Source organism: Bos indicus x Bos taurus, chromosome 22 (assembly GCF_003369695.1).
Source record: "Bos indicus x Bos taurus breed Angus x Brahman F1 hybrid chromosome 22, Bos_hybrid_MaternalHap_v2.0, whole genome shotgun sequence".
Taxonomy (NCBI): Eukaryota; Metazoa; Chordata; class Mammalia; order Artiodactyla; family Bovidae; genus Bos; species Bos indicus x Bos taurus.
Genome location: NC_040097.1, coordinates 2,993,037 through 3,016,829, shown reverse-complemented (window position 1 = coordinate 3,016,829; position 23,793 = coordinate 2,993,037). Strand labels below are relative to the sequence as shown.

The 23,793-nt window shown below is 52.3% G+C and overlaps 1 protein-coding gene across 7 annotated transcripts in view; it reads left to right on the top strand.

Annotated features, from left to right (window-relative positions):
• The window catches only part of GRIP2 (glutamate receptor interacting protein 2), a 103,905-nt gene extending 86,516 nt beyond the window's left edge, over window positions 1-17,389 (top strand). For 5 of the 7 annotated variants that reach the window (XM_027522717.1, XM_027522720.1, XM_027522719.1 and 2 more), the window contains 8 exons: window positions 7,066-7,210; window positions 8,014-8,153; window positions 8,761-8,940; window positions 9,885-10,056; window positions 11,687-11,792; window positions 12,960-13,103; window positions 14,083-14,229; window positions 15,195-17,389. In XM_027522717.1, coding sequence (XP_027378518.1) covers window positions 7,066-7,210; window positions 8,014-8,153; window positions 8,761-8,940; window positions 9,885-10,056; window positions 11,687-11,792; window positions 12,960-13,103; window positions 14,083-14,229; window positions 15,195-15,353 — 1,193 coding nt within the window. In that variant the 3' untranslated portion in view covers window positions 15,354-17,389. Of the gene's footprint in view, window positions 1-7,065; window positions 7,211-8,013; window positions 8,154-8,760; window positions 8,941-9,884; window positions 10,057-11,397; window positions 11,578-11,686; window positions 11,793-12,859; window positions 13,104-14,082; window positions 14,230-15,194 lie in introns of those variants that run through there. The other 2 variants (XM_027522721.1, XM_027522722.1) reach the window with 2 other exon arrangements.
• The last annotated feature ends 6,404 nt before the right edge of the window (window positions 17,390-23,793 follow it).

Below are 23,793 nucleotides of genomic sequence, written 5' to 3'. Positions count from 1 at the left end.
GAAGAAATAGTTTAATGGCCGAGAGAATGTGTAAAAACGTCTTGGGTTGGCTGAATTAATGGGTGAGAGATTTCAAAGGAAAGAGGTGGATGTGACTGATGGAATGAATGAACTAATGGCCAAGGTACAAGGTGATTTAATGATGGCAGGACTGGGTGAACTGGGGGCTTATGACTGAACTCAGCAGCAGAAGGAGCGGGTGATTTAACAACTTAAGTAAATGGGTTAGTGGCTGAGATAATGCGAAACTAATAGCTGAGAGAATGGGTGAATTAATAGCCGATGGAAAGTTTGTATTAGGCCTGAGGGAATGTGTGAATTAATAGCATGAGGAAATGTGTGTTAATGACTGAGGGATTGGTTGGCTGAAGGAATGCCTGAAATATGGCTGAGGGAATGGTTGAAGTAATGGATATAGGAATGTGTGTCTTAATGACGGAGGGAATTAGTGTATCAAAGATTAAGGGAGGCCTCTTGCCTTCTGAGATGGCCCACCCTCTGTGGAGTGTTTCTGCCAAAGTCGCTCCCACTTTTCAAGATGGACCACACCCTGTCTATGGAATGTGTAACTAAATAAATCCACTTCTTACCTGTCAAACAAAAAATAGGCTGAGGGAATGGCTGAATTTATGGCTGAAAGAATGGTTGAAATAATACCTGAAGGAATTGGTGAACATGAGGTTATGAGGAAAATAATGGTTGAGCAAGTGGGTGGAACAATTCCTGAGGGATTGGATGTATTAGGCCTGGCAGAGTTGTCGTATTACTGGCTGAGAGTATGGCTGAATTAATGGCTGGAAGAACAGATGAATTAGTGGCTGAGGGTATAGGTGAATTAGTGGCTGAAGGAATGGGGGAATGAATGGCTGAGGGAAGGGGGGAATTAATGGCTTCGGGAATGTGTGACTTAGAGTGGAGGAAATGGGTGAGGATCTTTTCATATGGCATGAGGATATGGCTATATTAATGGGTGTGGGAATAGATTAATGGCTGAGGGAATGGGTGAATTAGGGCTGAGAGAATGCCTGAATTAATGGCTGATGAAATGGATGAATTAATGCATGCGGGTATGTGGTATTATAGATTGAAGGAATTGGTGTATCAAAGACTGTGGGAATGACAGAAATAATGCTGAGGGACTGCTTGAATTAATGGCTGAGGGAATGGTGGAAATAACAGCTGAAGGAATGGAAGAGCAGTTCAGTCGCTCAGTTGTGTCCAACTCTTTGTGACCCCATGGACTGCAGCACGCCAGGCCTCCCTGTCCATCACCAACTCCCGGAGTTAACTCAGACTCATGTCCATTGAGTTGGTGATGCCATCCAACCATCTCATCCTCTGTCATCCCCTTCTCCTCCCACCTTCAATCTTTCCCAGCATCAAGGTCTTTTCCAATGAGTCAGTTCTTCGCATCAGGTGGCCAAAGTATTGGAGTTTCAGCTTCAGCATCAGTCCTTCCAATGAATATTCAGGATTGATTTCCTTTAGGATTGACTGGTTATCAATCAATATCCTGAGGTTATGAGTAAAATAACGATTGAGTGAATGGATGAATTAATTCCCGAGGGATTAGGTGTTAGACCTGGGGGAATTGGTGTAGTAATGGGTGAGGGTATAGGCTGGTGGAGTGCCTAAATTAATGCCAAACTGAGTGGGTGAATTAACGGAGACAGAAATGAGTGATTAATGGATGGGGAAATGTGTGTATTAATGATTGATGAAATTGATGTATCAAGGCTGTGGGAATGGCTGAAATAATGGCTTTATTAATGGCTGATGGGATGAGTGAATTAATGGGTGACGGAATGAGTAAATTACGAATTGAGGAATTTGGTGAATTAAATATGAAAGGAATAGATGTATTAGTGATGTGAAAATGGGTGAATTAGTGGTATAAGGGAATGGATATGGTAATGGACAAAAAGAATGGATATATCAGTGATTGAGGGAATAGATGAATTAATGGCTGAAAGAATGGGTGTGAAATGCCATGAGGGGATGAGTATGTTATAGATAAAGGAATAGGTATATTAATGGTTCAGAGAATGGATGTATTAATGGCCAAAGGAATAGGTGAATTAATGGTTGAGGGGATGGGTAAATTAGGTGGGTAGCAGGTGAACTAATTCCAAAGGAAATTAATTAATTGATGGCTGAGGGAATGAATGAATGAATAGCTGCAGGAATAGATGTATTAGAGACTGCAGGAATGGGTGAAATAATGGATGAGGAAATGAGTAAATTGTAAACCGAGGGAATTGGTAAATTACTGATAAATGAGAAGGGAACAGGTATATCAGTGATGGGGAAATGTGCGAATCCATGGCGTGAGGGAATGGGTGTATTAATGGATGAAAGAATGGTTGTATTAATGGCTGAGGGAATGTCTGAATTAAATGGCTGATGGAAAGGGTCAGCTAATGAGGAATGGATAAACAAATGTCTTAGGAAATGGGGGAATGTGCCTGATGGAACAGATGATCTAATGGTTGAGGGAATAGGTGAATTAATGGCAGAGGGAATGGGTAACTTAAAGGCTGAGGAATTGGCTGAGTTAATGACTGAGGGATTAACTGAATTAATGGTTAAGGGAATGGTTGGAATAACAGCTGAAGGAATTGGTGAAATAATGTCATATGGCTGTGAGGAAAATAATGTTGAGCAAATGGGTGTACTATTTCCTGAGAGATTGGGTGTATTAGGCCTGGCAGAATTGATGGATTTCTGAGCATATAGGTGAATTGGTGGCTGAAGGAATGGGTGAAGTCATGGCTCTGGGATTGGCCTAATTGATGACTAACTGCCTGGGTGACCTTGGACGTGGGGCAGCTCCTCTCGGCCTGCCATGTGCGCCGTCACAGCCACCTTGCAAAAATGGGCTCAATAAAGGACAGAAATGGTATGGACCTAACAGAAGCAGAAGATATTAAGAAGAGGTGGCAAGAATATACAGAAGAACTGTACAAAAAAGATGTTCACGACCAAGATAATCACGATGGTGTGATCAATGACCTAGAGCCAGACATCCTGGAATGTGAAGTCAAGTGGGCCTTAGAAAGCATCACTACGAACAAAGCTAGTGGAGGTGATGGAATTCCAGTGGGGCTATTCCAAATCCTGAAAGATGATGCTGTGAAAGTGCTGCACTCAATATGCCAGCAAATTTGGAAAACTCAGCAGTGGCCACAAGACTAGAAAAGGTCAGTGTTCATTCCAATCCCAAAGAAAGGCAATGCCAAAGAATGCTCAAACTACCTCACAATTGCACTCATCTCACATGCTAGTAAAGTAATGCTCAAAATTCTCCAAGCCAGGCTTCAGCAATATGTGAACCGTGAACTTCCAGATGTTCAAGTTGGTTTTAGAAAAGGCAGAGGAAGCAGAGGTCAAATTGCCAACATCCTCTGGATCATGGAAAAAGCAAGAGAGTTCCAGAAAAAACATCTATTTCTGCTTTATTGACTATGCCAAAGCCTTTGACTCTGTGGATCACAATAAACTGTGGAAAATTCTAAGAGATGGGAATACCAGACCACCTGACCTGCCTCTTGAGAAACCTGTATGCAGGTCAGGAAGCAACAGTTAGAACTGGACATGGAACAACAGACTGGTTCCAAATAGGAAAAGGAGTACGTCAAGGCTGTATATTGTCACCCTGCTTATTTAACTTATATGCAGGGTACATCATGAGAAACGCTGGACTAGAAGAAGCACAAGCTGGAATCAAGATTGCCAGGAGAAATATCAATAACCTCAGATATGCAGATGACACCACCCTTATGGCAGAAAGTGAAGAAGAACTAAAGAGCCTCTTGATGAAGGTGAAAGAGGAGAGTGAAAAAATTGGCTTAAAGCTCAACATTCAGAAAACTAAGATCATGCCATCCGTTCCCATCACTTCATGGCAAATAGATGGGGAAACAGTGGAAACAGTGGCTGACTTTATTTTTCTGGGCTCCAAAATCACTGCATATGGTGATTGCAGCATGAAATTAAGATGCTTACTCCTTGAAAGGAAAGTTATGACCAACCTAGGTAGCATATTGAAAAGCAGAGACATTACTTTATCAACAAAGATCCTTCTAGTCAAGGCTATGGTTTTTCCAGTAGTCATGTATGGATGTGAGAGTTGGACTGTAAAGAAAGCTGAGCGCCAAAGAATTGATGCTTTTGAACTGTGGTGCTGGAGAAGACTCTTGAGAGTCCCTTGGACTGCAAGGAGATCCAACCAGTCCATCCTAAAGGAAATCAGTCCTGAATATTCATTGGAAGGACTGATGCTGAGGCTGAAACTCCAATACTTTGGCCACCTGATGGGAAGAGCTGACTCATTTGAAAAGACCCTGATGCTGGGAAAGATTGAGGGCAGGAGAAGGGGACAACAGAGGATGAGATGGTTAGATGGCATCACTGACTCAATGGACAGGGGTTTGGGTGAACTCCGAGAGTTGGTGATGGACAGGGAGGCCTGGTGTGCTGTGGTTCATGGGGTTGCAGAGAGTCGGGCATAACTGAACGACTGAACTGAACAGATACAGATAAATTTATGGCTGAGGGTTTAAGTGAATGACTGAGGGAATGAGTGAATTAATGGCTCAGGTATTAGATGAGTTAATGACTGAGGAATTCCTGATTTAATAGCTGAGGGAATGGGTGAATTAATGGAGGCAGTTGAGTCCATTAATGACTGAGGAAATGGTGTATTGAAGGCTGAGGGAATGGCTGAATTAAGTGCTGATAGAATGAGTATATAGTGGCCGAAGGAATAGGTCCCCTAATTTTTGTGGAAAAAGGTGAATTAATGGCTGAGCAACTGGGTAAACTTATCGCTAGGTGGATGAGGGTATTAAGGCTGGGGGAATTGGTGTATTAATGTTTGAAGGTGTAGCAAACTAATGGCTGACTGGGTGAATTAATGGCTCAGGTATTGGCTGAGTTAATAGCCGAAGGAATGCCTGATTTAATAGCTAAGGAAAAGGGTGAACTACTGGAGGCAGGATGGGTGAATTAATGGACGTAGGAATTGTATATTAATGACTGAGGGAATGGTGTATTAAAGGCTGAGGGAATGGGTGAACTAGTGGGTGTGGAATGGATTAATTAATGGCTGAGGGAGGGAAAAGGGAAAGTGAAGTCGGTCAGTTGTGTCTGACTCTTTGCGACCCCATGGACTGTAGCATACCGGGCTCCTCCGTCCATGGGATTTTCCTTGCAAAGGTACTGGAGTGGGTTGCCATTTCCTTCTCCAGAGGATCTTCCTTACCCAGGGATCGAACCCAGGTCTACTTGCATTGCAGGCAAACACTTTACCCCGTGAGCCACCAGGGAAGCTGAGGGAGAGGTTGAACTAATTCCTAAGGGAATCAGTGAACTAATGGCTGAGGATATGGATGAACTAATCTCTGAGCGAATGGGTATGTTAGCCATGAAAGAATTGGTGTATTAATGACTGAGGCAATGGGTGATAATGGCTGAGGGAATAGTTGAATAAACAGCAGATAACGTGTGAAACAGGGGCTTCCCTGGCGGCTCAGATGGCAAGGAATCTGCCTGCAATGTGGGAGACCTGGGTTTGATCCCTGGGTCGGGACGATCCCCTGGAGGAGGGCATGGCAACTGACTCCAGTATTCTTGCCTGGAGAATCCCAGGGACGGGGGAGCCTGGCAGGCTACACTTCACAGCGTCTCAAAGAGTCGACAAGACTGAGTGAGTAGCGTGCACGCCGTGTGAAACAACAGCCGAGGGTTTGGCTGAATCAAGGGCTCTGGGAGTGGGTGATCTGATGTCTCAGTGGATAGGTGAATTAATACTTGAGGATATGGGGAAGTAATTCCTAAGGGAATCAGTGAATTAATGGCTGAGGGAATGGATGAATGAAATAGCTGCCGGAATAGGTGTGTTAGTAGCTGAAAGAATGGGTGAACTAATGTATGAGAAAAGGCTGATTTAATGGTGGAGAGAATTGATGAATTAGGAGCAGAGGAAATCTGTCAGTTAAAGCTGAGAGAATGCGTGAACTAAATGCTGAGTCCATGGGTGTGTTAGTGGATGAGAGAATGGGTGTGTTAGTGGGTGAAACAATGGCTGCAGTAAATGGCTCAGGCAGAGGGTGGGTTAATGGCTGAGTGAATGGGAACAGTAGAATCTAAAGGAATGGGTGAGCTAATGCCAGAGGGAATGAATCAATTACTGGCTGAGGGTGTAGGTGATTTAATGGTTCAGGGAATGGGTGGAACCAAGGCATGAGGTTCTGGGTGTATTAATGGAATGAGTGCATGGATGAATTCCTGGTGAATTAATGGTAAATGGTATGGGTGAATGAATGACTGAGGGAATGGGTGAATCAGTAGCTAAAAAAATGGATTAATTAATGGCTGAAGAAATTGGTGAATTAATAGCTGAGGGAATTTGTGTATTGGGGCTGAGAGAATGGGTGTATTAATGGCTGAGGGAATAGGTATAATAATGGTATGAAGGACTTGAATTAATGGCTAAGGGAATGTTTGAAATTATGGCTGAATGAATGGGTGAGGGAATGGTTGAATTAATGGCTGATGGAATGCCTGAATGAATGGCTGAGGGAATGGTTGAATGAATGGCTGATGGAATGCCTGAATGAATGGCTGAGGGAACGGCTGAATTAACACAAGGAAAGACTGAGGGAATAGGTGTATTAACGGAATGAGGGGATGAGTGTATCAGTGACTGAGGGAATGTGTGTATTAATGGCAGAGGAATTGGGGATATCTGTGGTGTAGGGAATGGGTAACTTTATTTTGACTGAGGGAGTGGGTGTATTAATGGAAGCATATGATGAGTGTTGGAGAAGGAACTGGCAACCCACTCCAGTATTCTTGCCTGGAGAATCCCAGGGACGGGGGAGCCTGGTGGGCTGCTGTCTATGGGGTTGCACAGAGTCGGACACGACTGAAGTGACAGCGGCAGCAGCAGCAGCATGATGAGTGTGGTGCATTAAAGCTTTGCGGGGTTCTGGGCGTGCCCATTCCTATGCCCCAGCCCCTGATACGTGCCCCGAACCTCTGATGCATACCCACCCTCCACAGATGAACAGGAGACCACAGGTGCCATCAGCTACACAGTGGAGCTGAAACGCTATGGGGGCCCCCTGGGCATCACCATCTCAGGCACAGAGGAGCCTTTTGATCCCATCGTCATCTCGGGCCTCACCAAGCGTGGCCTGGCTGAGAGGTGAGCCAGGGACCTCATGGGGCAGGAGCCGAGCTTTGGGGTCAGTCAAAACTGGCTCTTAGCTTTGTTCCAGTATCGATGGTCTGGGGCCTGTCCTATCCCTCTCTGAACCTCAGTTCCTTAGATGGGGGCTAGCCCCTGGCAGCCATCCCGATTTCAGGTAAGTGCTGGATAAATCCCTCCCGGGCAGCTCAGTGGGTAAAGAATCTGCCTGCAATCCAGGAGACGCAGGATACCATCCAACCATCTCATTCTCTGTCATCCCCTTCTCCTCCTGCCTTCAATCTTTCCCAGCATCAGGGTCTTTTCAAATGAGTCAGCTCTTCTCATCAGGTGGCCAAAATATTGGAGTTTCAGCTTCAGCATCAGTCCTTCCAATGAATATTCAGGACTGATTTCCTTTAGGATTGACAAGTTGAATCTCCTTGCAGTCCAAGGGACTCTCAAGAGTCTTCTCCAACACCACAGTTCAAAAGCATCAATTTTTCAGCACTCAGCTTGAAAAGACCACATTAGTATTTGGTAGCTAATAAGAGGCATTCCAAACATCCTCAAAATTCATGCTGAACACTGGTTCCAGAACCTAACTTTAGAGCTGAGCAGGAAGAACCCCTCCCAGATAAAAGACTTGACATCTCTATTAACACAATCACGCTGTTTTGTTTTGTTTTTTATCCCCCACAGGTGGGTTTGCCTGGGGTTATCCAGGCTTGTGCTTTGGGTTTCCTGAGTTCCCAGAGGGCAGACCACCCCCCCCCTTCAAGTCCCTAACTCCCATCCTGTACCCTGTGCCTCCTCCCCAGGACTGGCGCCATCCACGTTGGGGACCGTATCCTGGCCATCAACAGTGTTAGCCTCAAGGGCCGGCCCCTGAGCGAGGCCATCCACCTCCTGCAGGTGGCTGGCGAGACCGTCACCCTGAAGATCAAGAAGCAGCTAGACCGTGAGCCTCACCCCGCACCCTGGGGGCCGTCCAGCCCACTTAGGGACAGAGATCCCTCGGGCACTGTGGCCCGCTTCTTGGGCCCAGCCTCACAAGATGATTTGATTGCTCACCCCGAGGAGGTCCCTGGGACAATGAGGAGACAAGGCTCGGAGTGATGCGCCCAAGGTCACACAGCCACTGTGGAGCTCTCTGGGCCTGAGCCATGCTCGTCATCACCTCCCGCCTCGGCCTCCTGCCTCTTAAGGAGCCTGCTTGTTTTCCCTTCTGGCTGTCACTTATACGTTCCTCAGTTCCCCTGTGTTTATCCCCTACGCTTTGGTAGGGAGTGGACACGAGTCCAGACTTTGGAGCTCTCCTTTGAATCTGGGCTCCACTGTTGCCCACCATGTGACCTTGGGTGTGTGGTGCAGCCTTCCCAAAGCCTCAGTGTTCCCGTCTGTGAAATGGGTTTGCCCACTAGCCTGCCTCCCACCTTGTGTGTCCACTTGGTCACCCAGGGGCCTTTGATTCCGCAAACCGGGCCGAAGCAGGGAAACAGACTGGGTGGACATCTCTGTCTCCAAGGTCAGAAGCCAGTGGCAGTGACACCCGCTCTTCCTTCTAGGCCCCCTCACACCCCGCAAGTCGGGCAGCCTCAGCGAAGCCAGTGATGCGGATGAAGACCCGCCAGAGGCGCTGAAAGGCGGTCTGCTGGCAGCCCGATCCTCGCCCACTGTGCCCAGCGTGGACAGTGCTGTGGAGTCCTGGGGCGGCTCGGCCACAGAGGGTGGCTTTGGGGGCCCAGGTATCGCCTCGGACCCCTGGACAAGTGCTGTGCTGTCTCTGAGCCTTTGCAGGGCCGCGCCCTCCCCCTGCCCCACCTCCTTGCTCCTCCTCTGCTGGCTCCATCCCTTAGGGACACTTCCTGACGGCAGAGCTGATTGGGCCCGGTCAGCCATTCTGACAGCCCCTCACCCTCAGAGCGTGGACCGCAGGCCTTCTTGGACTTTGATTGGCATCCATGGCACAAAGCTGCCCATCCAGATCTCCCCCATGAGGCTTGAGACTAAGGGGTCTGACTTCTGCCTCCTCCATTCCCAGCCCGATGGCCGGCACGCAGCAAGTGTTCAATGCTGATTGTATCCCATCAAAGACAGGAAGGCAGAAAGCCCCCTGCCGTCCCTCCTACGAGACCCACTTGGGAGGCCACTCCCCAGGACACACGCCCCCCTGCCCACTGCAAGTGGAGACCCATGGGCAGCCTTGGGGGATGTCTGAATCTTTGATCTCTGTGACCCAGAACCGCAGGGAACTCCCCAAGGCCCAGCTCAGGGAGAAATGGGGTGAGGCCTCGAGGCAGTCTCAGGGGCCCTTGGCCCTGGTCATCCCTCACTGCGTGTTTGCCCGCTCGGTTTCAGCTTCCCCACCTGCAGCCCTGGGTCAGCATCACCCCGCAGGGCAGGACCTTCAGGGGAGGGGGAAAGGGATGGTTAAGAGTGGACCCCTTCTCAGGCTTGGCCACGCTGAGCCCCATGGAGCTGGGACAGGGTCCTGGAGGCCTGGCATTCACTCTGCTGATGGTCACGGGGTTCTGGGGTAGGGGCCTGGGTGGTCCGGGTGGTCCGGCAAGCCTAGAGGAGGGAAAGACCTCTCTCCCAGGCCACCCAGCCAGGCTGGAGGTGGGGCAGGAAGGAGGGCCAGCAGAACACACGGAGAGGATGTTCGACACCCTCTCTCTCCCACCTCCAGGTTCCTACACTGCACAGACGGCAGCTCGGGCCATGACCCCCCAGGAGTGGCGGTCCAGCTGGCTGAGAAGCAGTCCCCCGCTGACCGAGCCCCGGAGGACGAGCTATACCCCAGGCCCTGCTGATGAGAGCGTCCCGGAGGAGGAGGAGGAGGACTGGGAGCCACCCACTAGGTCTGTGGGGGGCGGGGGGCACCCCAGGGGAGGAAGCAGGCTTGGCCTCTCGGCTGGGATGGGCTTAGGGAGCTGGTCCCTGTACCAGGGCGGTGGGCGTGATGGATGAGTCTCGTGTGGCCCCCAGGAGAGGCACCTCCCGGGAGAGGAGAGCAAGCGTGGGGCAGAGCCGTCTCCATTTCAGGAGGCTCAGGTAGGGGGCAGCGAGGCAGCCTGGTTGACTCCCCCACCCCACCCTACCCCACCCCACCCTGTGTCTGGTGATCGGCTCTTCTCAGAACCTGAGACGTTGAACCCGGACCCTCCCGACTTGGCCCAGATGGCAGTGGCCCTCCTGCGGGGACCACCCCCCCTGCCCCGGGGTGCCTGTGGTCACAAGCGCCAGCCCTGGGCTGTGGGTGTGATGGTGTTTGTGGTGGCGTCTTCGGAGGGATTCGGCTGCCCACGGCTCCTGCGAGGAGCGATCCCAAGGAGTCCCAGCCGCCCTCTTCCCACCTCCGTGCTTCAACCCGACCGTGCCTGCTGCCGAGAGTGCTGTCCCCTCCAGACCGGGCTCAAAGTCCCCTCCCCGCGGCAGGCTTCCCTGAGTCTCATAAGGAAGGCCTGCCTCCCTCCGCGGGAACCCACGGCCGTGCACACGAGCCCCCTGGTGGCTCTGGCCGCCTTGGGTCTGCCTGTTAACGACCTGGCTGTCGAGTCTTCTGCGTGGCACCCCTAGCTCAGCCTGGCACCCAGTAGCTGCTCACGCACACACGCCGTGAGATCAGGGCCCTCACCTTAGTCCCCTCCACGGCCCTGCGCCCAGGAGAAGGCCTGGCTCAGCGCGTCTGTAGAATGGACTTGAACGCAGCCCATGGCCTTCTCCGTCTTCCCATCTCTGAAGTGGGAAGGCGAGGGGGCCGCCTCATTTGTATCATCATCCTTCAGGCTGCCTAGGAGATGAAAGCCTGGGTGCCTTCCGGAGAGAGAGAGAGAGTACTTTGCACACCACGGCACGCTCAATAACGGCCGGGGCTGTGTTGACAGAGAAGGGCGTTGCAGGCGGTGAAGCGTGAAAATGTGGCCCGTTGCGTTCTGATGGGACCCGAGTCTAGAGCGAGAAGGGGCCTGACCTCCTGTGATGGAAATTGAGGGCGGGGGGGTGGCTCTTCCCCCAGCCCAGACCCTCATCCTCATCCGTCCGTGTCCACGCCGGCTCCAGCTGTGTCTGTCACTGTCCTGTGATGCCTCGTGTCTGGGCGGGGAGGGGAGGCCAGGGGCTGTCCTCCGGGGCTGCACCATGGATCTCCTCTCTTGTCTGTCTCTCTGTCCGTCTGTCTGTCCGTCTGTCTCTCTCCCCAGGCGTCCTGTGTCACCGCTGTCCGCCCCGTCTCATCTGCCCCTGTTCTAGCCGCTCACCGCCAGTCCCGGTGGCCCCTCACTGCGTCTCCCCCCCATTCCGTGTCACCAGCCACTGCCCCGGGGCCCCAGCACTGCCGCCGAGGAGAGCTGCCTTCCAGCCCGCCCGCCCGCCCACCCTCTGGCCCCCCCTGAGCCCAGCGCAGGGTCCCCAGGGCCTGGAAGACGCCTCAGACCCCTGCCCGCCTGCCCGCCCGCCGGGAGTTGACGCTCTCTGGTTCCTACGTTGCAGCCCAGCCCCTGGCCCCAGCCGCGAGGAGGGCTTCTGGCGCACGTTCGGGGAAGCCCTCGAAGACCTGGAGTCGTGTGGTCAGTCAGAGCTGCTGAGGGAGCTGGAGGTACGGGCTTGGGCACCGCGGTGCGTGTGCCCGTGGGAGGCAGCACGGTGGTGGGGCTGTGCTCCCGTGTAATGTGTGCAAGTGCACGCACCGGTGTCCTCCGGGGGAAGATGCTGCACACATGCACGGATGGACACGTGTGCGACTGGGCACGTGCAGCTGCAAGCATGTTTGGAGCATGTGTGTGCATGCGTGTGAGCACGCTCAGGCATGCACAGTGCAGTGTATCATCACAACACGTGTCCGGGTGTGCACATGTCAATGCATAAGGGCAGTTGTGTGTGTGTGTGTGCAGTACAGTGGTCTGGCATGGTTGTACGCATGCCCTGGGAAGCTTGTGGATGTCAGCATCGGTAACAGCAGGAAATGCGGGGCCGGGAGGTGAGTGTGGCTGCAGTGAGCTCCACGTCCCCCATGATGGGGCAGGCTGCGTGGGGAGACCCGGGCTGGGGGTCCTACGGGTCACTCCTGGAGCGCCTTCCCGCTCCGAGATCAGTAATCTACACTCTCTTTATCTGTGCTTATGCCCTGTTTTTGCTCCTTGGATTTTGGATTGAGCTTTTTTTCTCTATTAGTCTTGCCAAGTACTTGGCTCATCAGAGAGTCAAGTTTTGTTCATTCTCTCTCACATTTCTTTGGTTTTTTGTTTACCCTTCTTCACATTTTGCTTCCATATTCCCTTCCTTCTACTTTACTTGTGTTTTAAGTCCTGATACTTTTCCTGGTTTCTCAACTCCTTAATATTCAATCTTTCTTGTTCCCTAACATTTAAAGATACGAATTTACCTGTACTTACAGCCCTTGCTTGACTGCATCCCATAAACTCTAAGTTGTGGTACTTTTATGGTCTATTCAATTCCTAATATTTAAAAAATTTCCATTGTGATTTTTGCTGAAGCCCTTTAATTACACTTCTAGAAGCGGGGTGTTTGATTTTGGAACTGCATATGTTTGGTTTTATTTTTTGATGCCAACTTTAAAACCCATTCACACTGGGTTGTGAAACTGCATTCGAATTGATACTAACTCTTGGGAGTTTTTGTAAGACTTCTTTCTTGGTGGCCAAGGACGTGATCAGCTTTAGTAACCGTTTTGGATACGCTTGCAAAAGTTTGCTGACGGCAGACAGAACGGGAAGCGTCTGAGTGGAGGGCTGTGTCCCCTCAGGCGTCCATCATGACAGGCACCGTGCAGAGCGTGGCCCCGGAGGGCAGGCCCGGCCACCGGCCCTGGAGGAGGAGCCGGGAGCTGCGAGCCTCCCCCGAAGAGATGCAGGAGCTGCTGCTGCCAACGCCCGTGGAGATGCACAAGGTGGGCAGTGGGACTCAGGGTGCGCGGGAGGCCGGGGCGCATGTCCCGATGCGGCCCCCGCTGGGCCCCAGTCCTCTCCAGGCTTCATTCTCCTCCACCAGTAAAACACAAGAGTAGGTGGAAGGGAGAGTTTTCCAAAACTCCTGCCATTTGAGTGAAACATACACATATACATTCGTGCACTTGTGAGCGCACACGCACACACACACACACACACACACACGCGCGATGCTTTTCTTTAAGTGGACTCACTTTTATCCCACTGAAGTGATTGTGCGTGTGAGTATATACGATATATAAGCTTGTCGTATGTGTGTATGTATGTATGGCAGTGCTGCTTTAGTCACTCAGTCGAGTCCAACTCTCTATGACCCCGTGGACTGTAGCCCGCCAGGCTCCTCTGTCCGTGGCATTCTCCAGGCAAGAGTACTGGAGTGGGTCGCCACTTCCTATTCCAGGGGATCTTCCCGACCCAGGGATCGCGTCTCCTGCATTGGCAGGCGGATTTTGTTACCGCTGCCGCCACCAGGGAAGCCCATGTGTGTGTACGCATGCATGTCGCTACCTTCAAGGAAAGGCCAGCATTTTTGTCAACTGTAGGCTATAGTCTAGGAAAATAAGATACACAGGAGCAAAGAGACCTCTGGCCCCATAATAGTCTTCAGGAGATTCTGAGCTCTTTGGTGGGCAGGGCAATGGGAAGTGTCGGAGGCTGGTGAGTGCACATGGCCACCCTACGGAGACGTGGTTCTGGAATGGAAGCGGGAAGACTGAAAAGAAATGGAAAGGAACTCTGTTCCCATGGCTTCCGCGGTGACCGAGTGCTGCAGACTGAGGGTCCTCAGAGGTCGGGGGGGCATCCAGGTGGGCTGGGGCTGAGTCCGAGAGGCATCCGATGCCAGCCCAAGGGACTTGGGCAACTGTGGGACGCTGGGGGAAGGTCAGGGCTCCAGAGGGCCCCTCCTCCTGCTGCTCCCAGGTGACGCTGCACAAGGACCCCGTGCGGAGTGACTTCGGTTTCAGCGTCTCAGACGGCCTCCTGGAGAAGGGCGTCTACGTGCACACCGTGCGGCCTGACGGGCCAGCCCAGCGTGGGGGTCTCCGGCCCTTTGACCGGCTTCTCCAGGTAATACCAGGGTGGGGATACTGTGGTAGAGTGGTCTTCCCTAGCCCCAGGGTGGGGAGAAAGCCCAACGTCTACCCTGGCTGAGTGGCCTTGGGCAGGTGGCTTCCCGTCTCTGAGAGCCAGCTGCTTCATCTGAGAGAAGGGGCTGACCGCACAGTTATATCAGTGAGGTTAGGCTAAGTTATGCTGCAGTAACAACCCCACATCTCAGTGGTTTTAAGTATGTCTTTCCTAAAATATTTTTATTTTAGTTTTGGCTGTGCTAGCTCTTGGCTGTGCTCAGGCTTTCTCTGGTGGGGTGCGTGGGCTTCTCACTGCGGTGGCTCCTCTCTGCAGAGCCCAGGCTCTAGGTGTGCTGGTGGCTTCCGTAGTTGGGGTGTGCAGGCTCTAGAGTGCTGGCTCAGTGGTTGTGCTACGCGGCTTAGTTGCCCTGCGGCATGTGGGATCTTCCTGGACCAGGGATTGAACCCAGGTCCCCTGCATCGGCGGGCAGATTCTTAACCACTGGATCAACAGAGAAGTCACCAAACCTCAATGATTTAACGCACATGAACACTTATCTATCACCTCTCCTATATGTCCACCGCGGGTCTTATTCCACCTGGGCTTGGGAGGGTCCACCCTCTAGGAAATGCCCCAGACTCCATGGCAGCTAAGTCGTGCAACCTCACAGCAAGGGAGCCTGGGCACTGTGAGTGGGCACACCCTTGCTCATGCCCCTGCTGGGCAGGAGGCTCAGCGTGTGGTCTGCTTGTGATGTTAACAAACAGAGAGAAGGTGCAGGTGTTGGAGAGTGAAGGATGCGTGGAAGGGCTAAGAGAGTTAAATGGGAGTGCCCGCCTCTGGGCCAGTGTTCAGACTGACACGTGTCCGGGCCGGGCAGGGTCTGTGTGTTGGGAAGTCCTCACCCACTTGAGCCCAGGCTGAGTGGACGCCGTCTGCCCCGTGGCTGTGCGTGTGTGCAGGTCAACCACGTCCGCACACGGGACCTTGACTGCTGCCTGACCGTGCCGCTCCTGGCTGACGCGGGCGATGTCGTGGAGCTGATCATCAGCCGCAACCCGCTGGCCCAGACCAGCCGGTCCCCGCGAGCACCCGGCCCCAGCGGCCCACGGATGCTCTGAAGTTGGCCCGTGATCTGGACATCCAGGAAGATCCTGGCTCCCACGCCTGCAGCCGGACTGGAGAAGTGGCCACTCGCTTGTCCGTCTGTCATCAGGCAGGCTCGGACCGGACTTTGTCCTCCAGATCTGTGGTGGCAGGGGTCTGGGCCTGTTCCAGTGACATCGAGGTCTTTCTCCAACTGGACCTCTGAGATGTGCCAGGGTGGGGCGGGGCACCCAATAGAGGTGAAGGCAGGTTGCTCAGCCAGGAGTTAAGGGGCTACTCCAGGTCCCTGCAGGGCCCCTGGGAAGAGCGTCCAAGTGGGCACAGCTCAGCGCCACGCAGGGAGCGATCGCCCAGCAGAGCTGTGGAGCCGAGTGACTGCAGGGCAGGAGTGAGCTCCCTGTCTCAGGAGGTGAGCAAGAGGAGCCGATCCCAGCTGCGTGGTCGCAGGCAGGGATGTGCAGCTTCTCGGGGATGGTTAGTTTCCCCTCAGGGGAGCATCTAGGGTGAGGCTGGGGGCTACTTGATCTGGACGGCCTCCCGCCAGGAAAGATGGAAGGGGGCCAACTCCCTTCTCTCCAGAATCTGGGTCCAGGGCTCACCGGCACACCCTCCCATGCTGCACTCAGGAGACTTGGAGCTGGGGCGTCTCGAATCCCAGGCCCTCTGAGCAGTTCTTCCATTTCCGAGACTCTGGTCGAAGCCTCTGTGACTTGTGATCGCATTTCTGGGCCCGTTGGGTGAGCTTCACAAAGCGGGCTTCAGGCTGTCCATCTCTCCCTCTGCTTTCATCGGACGTGTGGCCATTGCCCGGTACGAGTGCACCCTTCTCAGCCCAGGCCCCTCAGGGCGGGAGGGAGTCGTTCTCGGACCGAAGAGCCAGGGGCATTCCCTTCCACTGCTGTGACCGTGAAGATGGGGAACCGTGGAAACAAGATGCGTGTGAGGGGATCCAGCTCCTCACCAGGCCGGCGGAGGAGGGGGCAGAAGCAGATGGAGAGACTGGAGGGGCGGGGGGAGACGGGCCATTCCTCCTCACTCCTGGGGGCAACAGTGTCCAAAGGGGTCATGGAGGGAAGTGGATTCTTGCTTGAAAATCTGGAAGCACCAGCATCGCTTAAAATGGTTTTCCTCATGTTCTGCTACCTTTGGGTTTGGAAAAGGGCCCGGGACATCTACCTGGAGGTCAGGACTGGGCCCCCCCACCCCACCCCGGGGATAGAGGTGGGCAGAAAGCATTCAGCCAGTTCTCCGGCCGTGCTTGGACCCTGCCCAGCTCTTAACAGGGTCCCAGGAAAATGGAGGCGCCGCCCGCCCGCACCTTCCTCCTCGCACCCTTGTGCCCCAGAGTAACGCTCTTCCCCTCAAGGGGCTCGGTGAGGACCCCAGAGCTGTGTTGTTTGCACACTGGGTCACTGCACGTTGCCACGTGCCCCCTGCGGGCTGACCCCTCTGCACGATTAGGGCGGAGATGGTCTCAGAGCCGGCTCTGCCTGTGGGAGGAAGATGCGCCCTGAACCTGGCCAGCCCCCCCATCCTCGGGCTGAGGCCTCTGCCACTCCCCCACACGTCTGCAGCCGGGCCCTGCGGGTAAGCCTCAGCCTCCTGGCTGCGGCCGGCCTTCTCATATGCAACATTCCTCTGTCTTCTCACGGGGACTGGTCACCCGCAGAATCCACGTTTCCTGACACCCGTCTCCCCAGCGAGCATCCTGCCTGCCTATGCATTTTCAGTACAGCCCCCCGCGACGTGCCCCTCCCACCCCCTAAAAGCTGTATTTTTCTCTGGCTGAGATTAGAGCATATTCCTTGTAAAGTATTTTTCTACAAGGGGTTTTCTTAGGGCTCTTGGGAAGCACAACGTGACAAGGGGTGCCAGATCGTAAAGGCCGTTTGGGGTCTGTCTGGGGACACGTGTACAGACCCCCCCAAGTTGCAATGACTTGGAGGTTGGGTGGGAGATTGCTGTTGGGGTGATTTTTTTAAAAAATAAAACTATTTACAACCACCTGGATTAGGGTGCCTGCTGTAAAAAATAAATCATCGGCTTGTGATACCTCTCCCAATTACTGATGATGGTTTTCACAACACAACGGAAAGTAATGTTAAAATTTTTATGGAACTGCAAAAGACCCAGAATTGTAAAAAGCAATCCCGAAGAGAAAGAACGTACAGCGATGCATAAGCCTCCCAAACTTTACACAGCACTGCAAAGCTACGGTCATCAAAGCGGCATGCCGCTGTCAGAGAGATGACGTATAGATCCATAGAAGGGAATACGGGGCTCACAGATAAACCCACAAGCATCTGACCAATTAGTCTTCGACAAAGGAGACAGAAATACACAGGAAGAAGATACTGTAATCCCGATACCTTTACACACTAAAGTTGTTACGGGCAACGTCCATGAGGGAGTAGCCCTTCTTTACATCTCCTTGTGCTTACTGGGGGAGCTAGAGCCTTAGGGGACGTGTTCTTCATGAAGAATGCACCTGAGCAAAGAACTCCGGGCCTGTGTCTCACCACTGATGCCCCCTTAAGATTCAACCGAGACAAAAAAACATCCCAAGCCTTGCACAAATGGCCGCCTCAGTGGCCGGCGGTTCATAGAAGGGGTAACTCGGAGCAGGCAGGCTGAGGTGGGGACCCGACACCAGGGCACGCAGAGGCTACGTGAGGTTTTTTAAACTCCTCCTGGCCAGAAGGTCCACTGTTGCTCAGGGGTACCAGGCTTGCTTTAGCTGTAGGACGGTCTGCCTAGGTCTGGAGACTGCGGTGGTATCTGGAGCAAAACAGATGTGTTCCAGGAGCAAAGTGGGGCTCGGTCGAGAGCACACACACGCCAGGCCTCTCAGCCCCAGGGCAGTTCAGCCATGGGACCCAAGCTGGCTCAGGCTCCAGGGATGTAATACCAAGCAGCCCAAGACGAGGAGGACAGAGCATTATGAAAAGCCTTTCCTTTCATTACTTTTTGTTTCCAGTTCCATTTTTATGACATGCTGGAGTGTAGTTGGTTTACACTGTTGTTTGTTTTCCATGTACAGCAGCTTGACTCGACTTATCGGCTCAGTTCAGTCGCTCAGTTGTGTCCTGCGCTTTGCAACCCCATGGACTGCAGCGCGCCAGGCCTCCCTGTCCATCACCATCTCCCAGAGCTTGCTCAAACTCATGTCCATCGAGTCGGTGATGCCATCCAACCATCTCATCCTCTGTCCCCTTCTCTTCCTGCCTTCAGTCTTTCCCAGCATCAGGGTCTTTTCCAGTGAGTCAGTTCTTTGCATCAGGTGGCCAAAGTACTGGAGTTTCAGCTTCAGCATCAGTCCTTCCAATGAATATTCAGGACTGATGTCCTTTAGGATGGACTGGTTTGCTCTCCTTGATTTATACATAGAGCATATCTCTTCACTTTTGGATCTTTTGCAGTTGAGAATTCCAGAAGTTTGAGAAGCGCTCCATGTGCTGAATCTCAGGTCCTCTATATTATCTGTTACACACACACACACATGTATTTCTGTGTATGTCAATGCAGACCTCCTCAGTCTCAGGCCCTTCTATATTATCTGTCACACACACACACACACACACACACACACACACACACACACATATTTCTGCGTATGTCAATCCAGGCCTCTTTACTTGCCGCCCCACCATCTCCTCCGTTCCTGTAACCCTCCTTGTCTGGCTGAAGTCTCTGAGCCACTCTGTCGTTTGCAAAGTCGGTCTCTTCCATCTGTGCTTCAACCCCTCCACGTGTGATGGCGTGTCTTACCTGCCCTCCTCTGTGTGAAGCAGTTCAGCTGGTGGAGGGTCTCCATGGGGGCATCCGTTTTGTGGCCAGTGGCGCATCTCATCCCTTTTTCTGGCTAATAGTCCGTCGTCTATTTCTAGCACAGCTTCCTTTGCCACTCGTTTCCGGGTGGACAGTCTCCTGGTTGCTCTGCGTGGGCACAGGGAAACATTGCCGCCGTGAATGTTGGGGTGCATTCTTTTCCAGTTAGAGCTTTCTCTGGACATACATCCGGGAGAGAAAATGGCAAATCAGGGGCCTGTTCTGCTGTAAGCGTTGTTCAGGATGTCGGAGAGTGTTCTATGGTGGCTCTTAGCAATGTACATTCCCAGCAACAGTGCAGGAGTTCTCCTTTCCTCCTCGGTCGCTCCAGCAGGTACTGTTTGTAGACTTCCTCCTGCCTGGAGCAGTGACCGTCTTTTGTAGGTTTGCTTGGCATTCTCGTAAATATTAGGGATCTTGAGCATCTTGGGGTACGGTTTATTTATCTAGAGCATCCTGGGGTATGGTTTATTTACTTATTTCTCTATCCCCAGTGTGAGTATATTTACTTCTTCAAATTGACTTCCTGAAAGTCAGCTGAGATTCAAATTTTTTTTAGCATTATCTACTGCAGGCTTTTTCCTGAGAATAGGGTCATGACACAACCCAGGCCTTGTGAATCAGAAGGGAAAACAAACTTGTGGGAAAGTTGTTGTTAGAGGAAACGTCCAAAAGGTGGCAGCACTTCTTCATGCCCACCTCTGGTTCTTAGGGCCACCAAGCTAGAGGGAAAGGCAGCTTCCTGGGCTGGGAGTGAGCATGGGATGTGCCTTAGCGAACGCCCAAGGGCATTTCATTACTCCCCCTAAGATGTCATCACCGGGCCCCTTCAAGACTGATCACGATGAGGGCCCCTGTACGCTGCTGAGACTGCTCACTGCCCAGGAAGCTGGACTGTCAGAAAGGAGGCTCGCGCTGGGAAGCCCAGCACTGGAGAGGTGGAGGCCAAGTGACTCCAGCCTCCAAGATCCTCGCTGCCTGGATGCCATCGGAACTCTGCGCCGAGCCACAGCAGAGCAGGCAGTAGAGGTGTCCTCAGGGGCTGCTAGGCTGTGTGGACCCTCACTTGGCCCAGCCCTGGGCCCCAAGGATGGGTTTCACAGCCCAAGTCAGGGAGGTGGGAGGAAAGAAAGGAGGCGTGGTTCCCTTCCCTCCCTTTCCTTCCTTCCTTCCCGCTCGCGTCGGCCGATGTGCTCCCGCAGCGGTCGGTTTGCAGTGGTGCACTTGTCCTCAGTGTGCAGCCGCCTGACTCGGGTATGACTTTGCCACAGAGTGTGTCTAGTCTGTTTTGGACAGAGCTCGTTGCAGAAGGTCGAGCACCAAGCTGAGCATCAGGTGCTGATCTGTTATCTAGCCCCACGATTTTCAGTGTGTATCCAGAAGGAAGCAGATCCTCTCTGCAGTATTGATCACAGGTCTCTGTTAGAGGTTAGACAGAGATTTCTGTGTGTATGAGGAAGGAAGGAGGAGGGTTCTTTCCATCCGTTTTCCCTCATATGCAGAGACCTGTATCAGGAAGACAGAAACTGCAAGGACCTGAGCACATTGCTGGGCCTTCTCAAATAAGCTCTGTGGCCAAAGACTCCCCAGGACTATAGGAGTGATATCGTCCCGGAGACCCGAGACCTGCATCAGGCTGGTGTGCACTCAGAGCACACGCCCTTGTTCAGATCACCTCGCCTCCAACAGACGCTGGCGGGAGCTTCAAACCACAGCATGTGGGTGACATGAAAGGGGAGGGAAATGCCTCTTCTAACCCCTCCAGCCTCCCTGCCTTGGGCTGCTCCGCTGTCCCTGGCACCTGAGCCTGCTGGAGTGCCCTGTCTGCACTGCAGCTAGGTCGGGACGGCCTGGCAGAGTCGCCTCGGTGAGCAGCCGCTTTAACTTCCGGTGTGTCCTCTGCTTGGGCTGAGACCAGAGTCTCCACTGGGACTGTGGCGGGAGAGTCACCGAGCCTGCACTTGACCTGGGCTCGCACCCCAAGCCTCCTTCCTGTGTGTGCAACCACCAAAGCCCTCAGCAGGTAGTTCTGAGATGGGAGGTGTGACTCATTAGGAGAAGAATTAATGAGAATGAAGGCCTTAAGTGCGTCTCCTGGGCACATCCCACTCTCATTCAGTCCTGGGAGTCCCCTTTGCCTACGGCTCTAGTTGGCCCAGGAATCAGAGTTGGGCATGGGCGGCGCTGCCATCTTGTGGACACTTTCTGTAACTACATCTTGCGCTCTGGTGCCTCCTGGTCCTCTCACCCACAAGGCCTGTTCAGTTCAGTTCAGTTCAGTTGCTCAGTTGTGTCTGACTCTTTGCGACCCCATGAATCGCAGCACTCCAGGCCTCCCTGTCCATCACCATCTCCCGGAGTTCACCCAAACCCACATTCATGAAGTCTGTGATGCCATCCAGCCATCTCATCCTCTGTCGTCCCCTTCTCCTCCTGCCTCCAATCCCTCCCAGCATCAGAGTCTTTTCCAATGAGTCAACTCTTCACATGAGGTGGCCAAACTCCAAAGCTGGAGTTTCAGCTTTAGCATCATTCCTTCCAAAGAACGCCCAGGGCTGATCTCCTTTAGAATGGACTGGTTGGATCTCCTTGCAGTCCAAGGGACTCTCAAGAGTCTTCTCCAACACCAGAGTTCAAAAGCATCAATTCTTTGGCGCTCAGCACAAGGCCTGGGGGGCTCTTATAACAGCTGACCTCTTTCCCTAAAGCTCTAGTTGCCTCAGGAACAAAGGTGGGCACCGAAAATTTCCTCCGCCTTGTCGACATTTCCTGTAGCCACCAGCTGACTACGTGTGTCTACTTGCCCGTCTCACTCACAAGGCCTGGGGGGACTGTTAAGGACAGTTGCCCTGAGAATACATCCTGCCTAAGTAATGGAAAAAAAATTTCCAAAGCACCTGACTTTCAAAAAGCCCAATGCCAGTGGTCAGTTATCCTCACACCCTTTAGGGAATAAAATACCCCAAACATCCACCACAGAACAAGATCTCAGCATCCCTAATTACTGTAGGAATGTCAATCAAAGAGCAAAGAGAAATCACATCCCACCTGTGATAAGGGACATCCTCAAAATCTACAAACATTAAATGCGGGAGACAGCCGGGAGGAAAGGGAACTTCCCTAAGCTGTGGGTAACAGTGTACATTGGCCAGGTCCATTGTAATGGACAGCATCGAAATGCCACACACACAGAAATGCTATTAAGAGAGGCTAACCTTAGGATCTGACCTTCCCATACATGGGCCTGTATCTTGAGAAACTGTCATTCAAAAAGACACTTGCCCCCGATCCTTCACGCTCACACTACATACAGAATGAAAACACAGAATCAGCAAATTCTCTGACAGATTAAAGCTTAAAGGATGGAGGTGCATAGAGATGACGGGGTGCCCTTAATCACAGCTGCCCTCAGGACATGCCCTGGCGTGAGTACTGCAGAAATAATTTCCAAACACAAGTGACTCAAGACACCAACTGGCACAGGTAAATTTTCTTCACACACTTGAAGGAAAAAAAAAAAAAAAAATCAACCGAAAACTCCACCACAGGGCCAGGTGCTCAGTGTCCTTAATCCGTGCAGGCGAGCCAATCAAAACGATGAGAAATCAAATCCCACCAGTCAGAATGGCCATCCTCACAAGTCTGCAGACAGTAAATGGGGAAGAGAGTCTGGAGGAAAGGGAACTCCCCCTCCATTCCTGGTGGGAATGTACACGAGCAACGCCAGTCTAATGGACAGTTTCCCAATGCCTGAAAAAAATATCAAGAGGGGCTAAGCCTAGGATGTGACACACCCACAGCGGGGCCTGTACCCCCCAAAATCCATCATTCAAAAATACACACGCACCCCAACACTCACTGCAGCACTGCTTACAATAGCCACGACAGAGAAACGCAGAATACGCACCGACAGATAAAGCTTTGGGACGCCGTGGCACACGTGTGTGGTGAACGATCACTCAGCCATGAGAAATGCCCCTGAAACTGTGAAATGCTAGCCGCTGGATGGAGTCTGAAGGCTCGAAGTGAAGTCAGCGAGACAGAGGGTGACAAGACCGTATCATGTCCCTTTGGGGAGACATGTAATTTACAACCAAAAACATGTAATTTACAACCAAAGAGTCCCTGAGAATCCAAAGGGCTCCCCCCCCAAAATTGAAGGGTCCGATATTAATCAGGGTGTCGCAACAACGTAGACACAGCAGTCTGCAATCGTAATAGATAATCAAAAGGATTATCTCCTTCCTTCCATGTATACACAGACATCTGTGTCTCTAACAAACAGAAATCTGAAACTCTAAGAGATAATCCGCGGGATTAGCTCATTCCTTCCTTCCATCCCCCCCGTTTCTGTAGCGCTCTACAAGGACCTGTGGCCAGCACTCTGCCCCACTTTCTGCAATGATCTCTCTGGTAAAAGAATCCAAACAAGAACAGAATCGATATACTCATGGATACGTAATACCTCAGTCAGGCGGCTCTGCACTGACAAGGAGCACAGCTCTGCAAGTCGGCTGTCCTCTGACGGAGCACTGGCATCAGGGAATGAAAGGCAAGCGAAGACAAGCAGTGGCTGCTTCACAGCCTCGGCCTTTTGACTCGAGATCGTGTCCTGTCCTTGGCCCT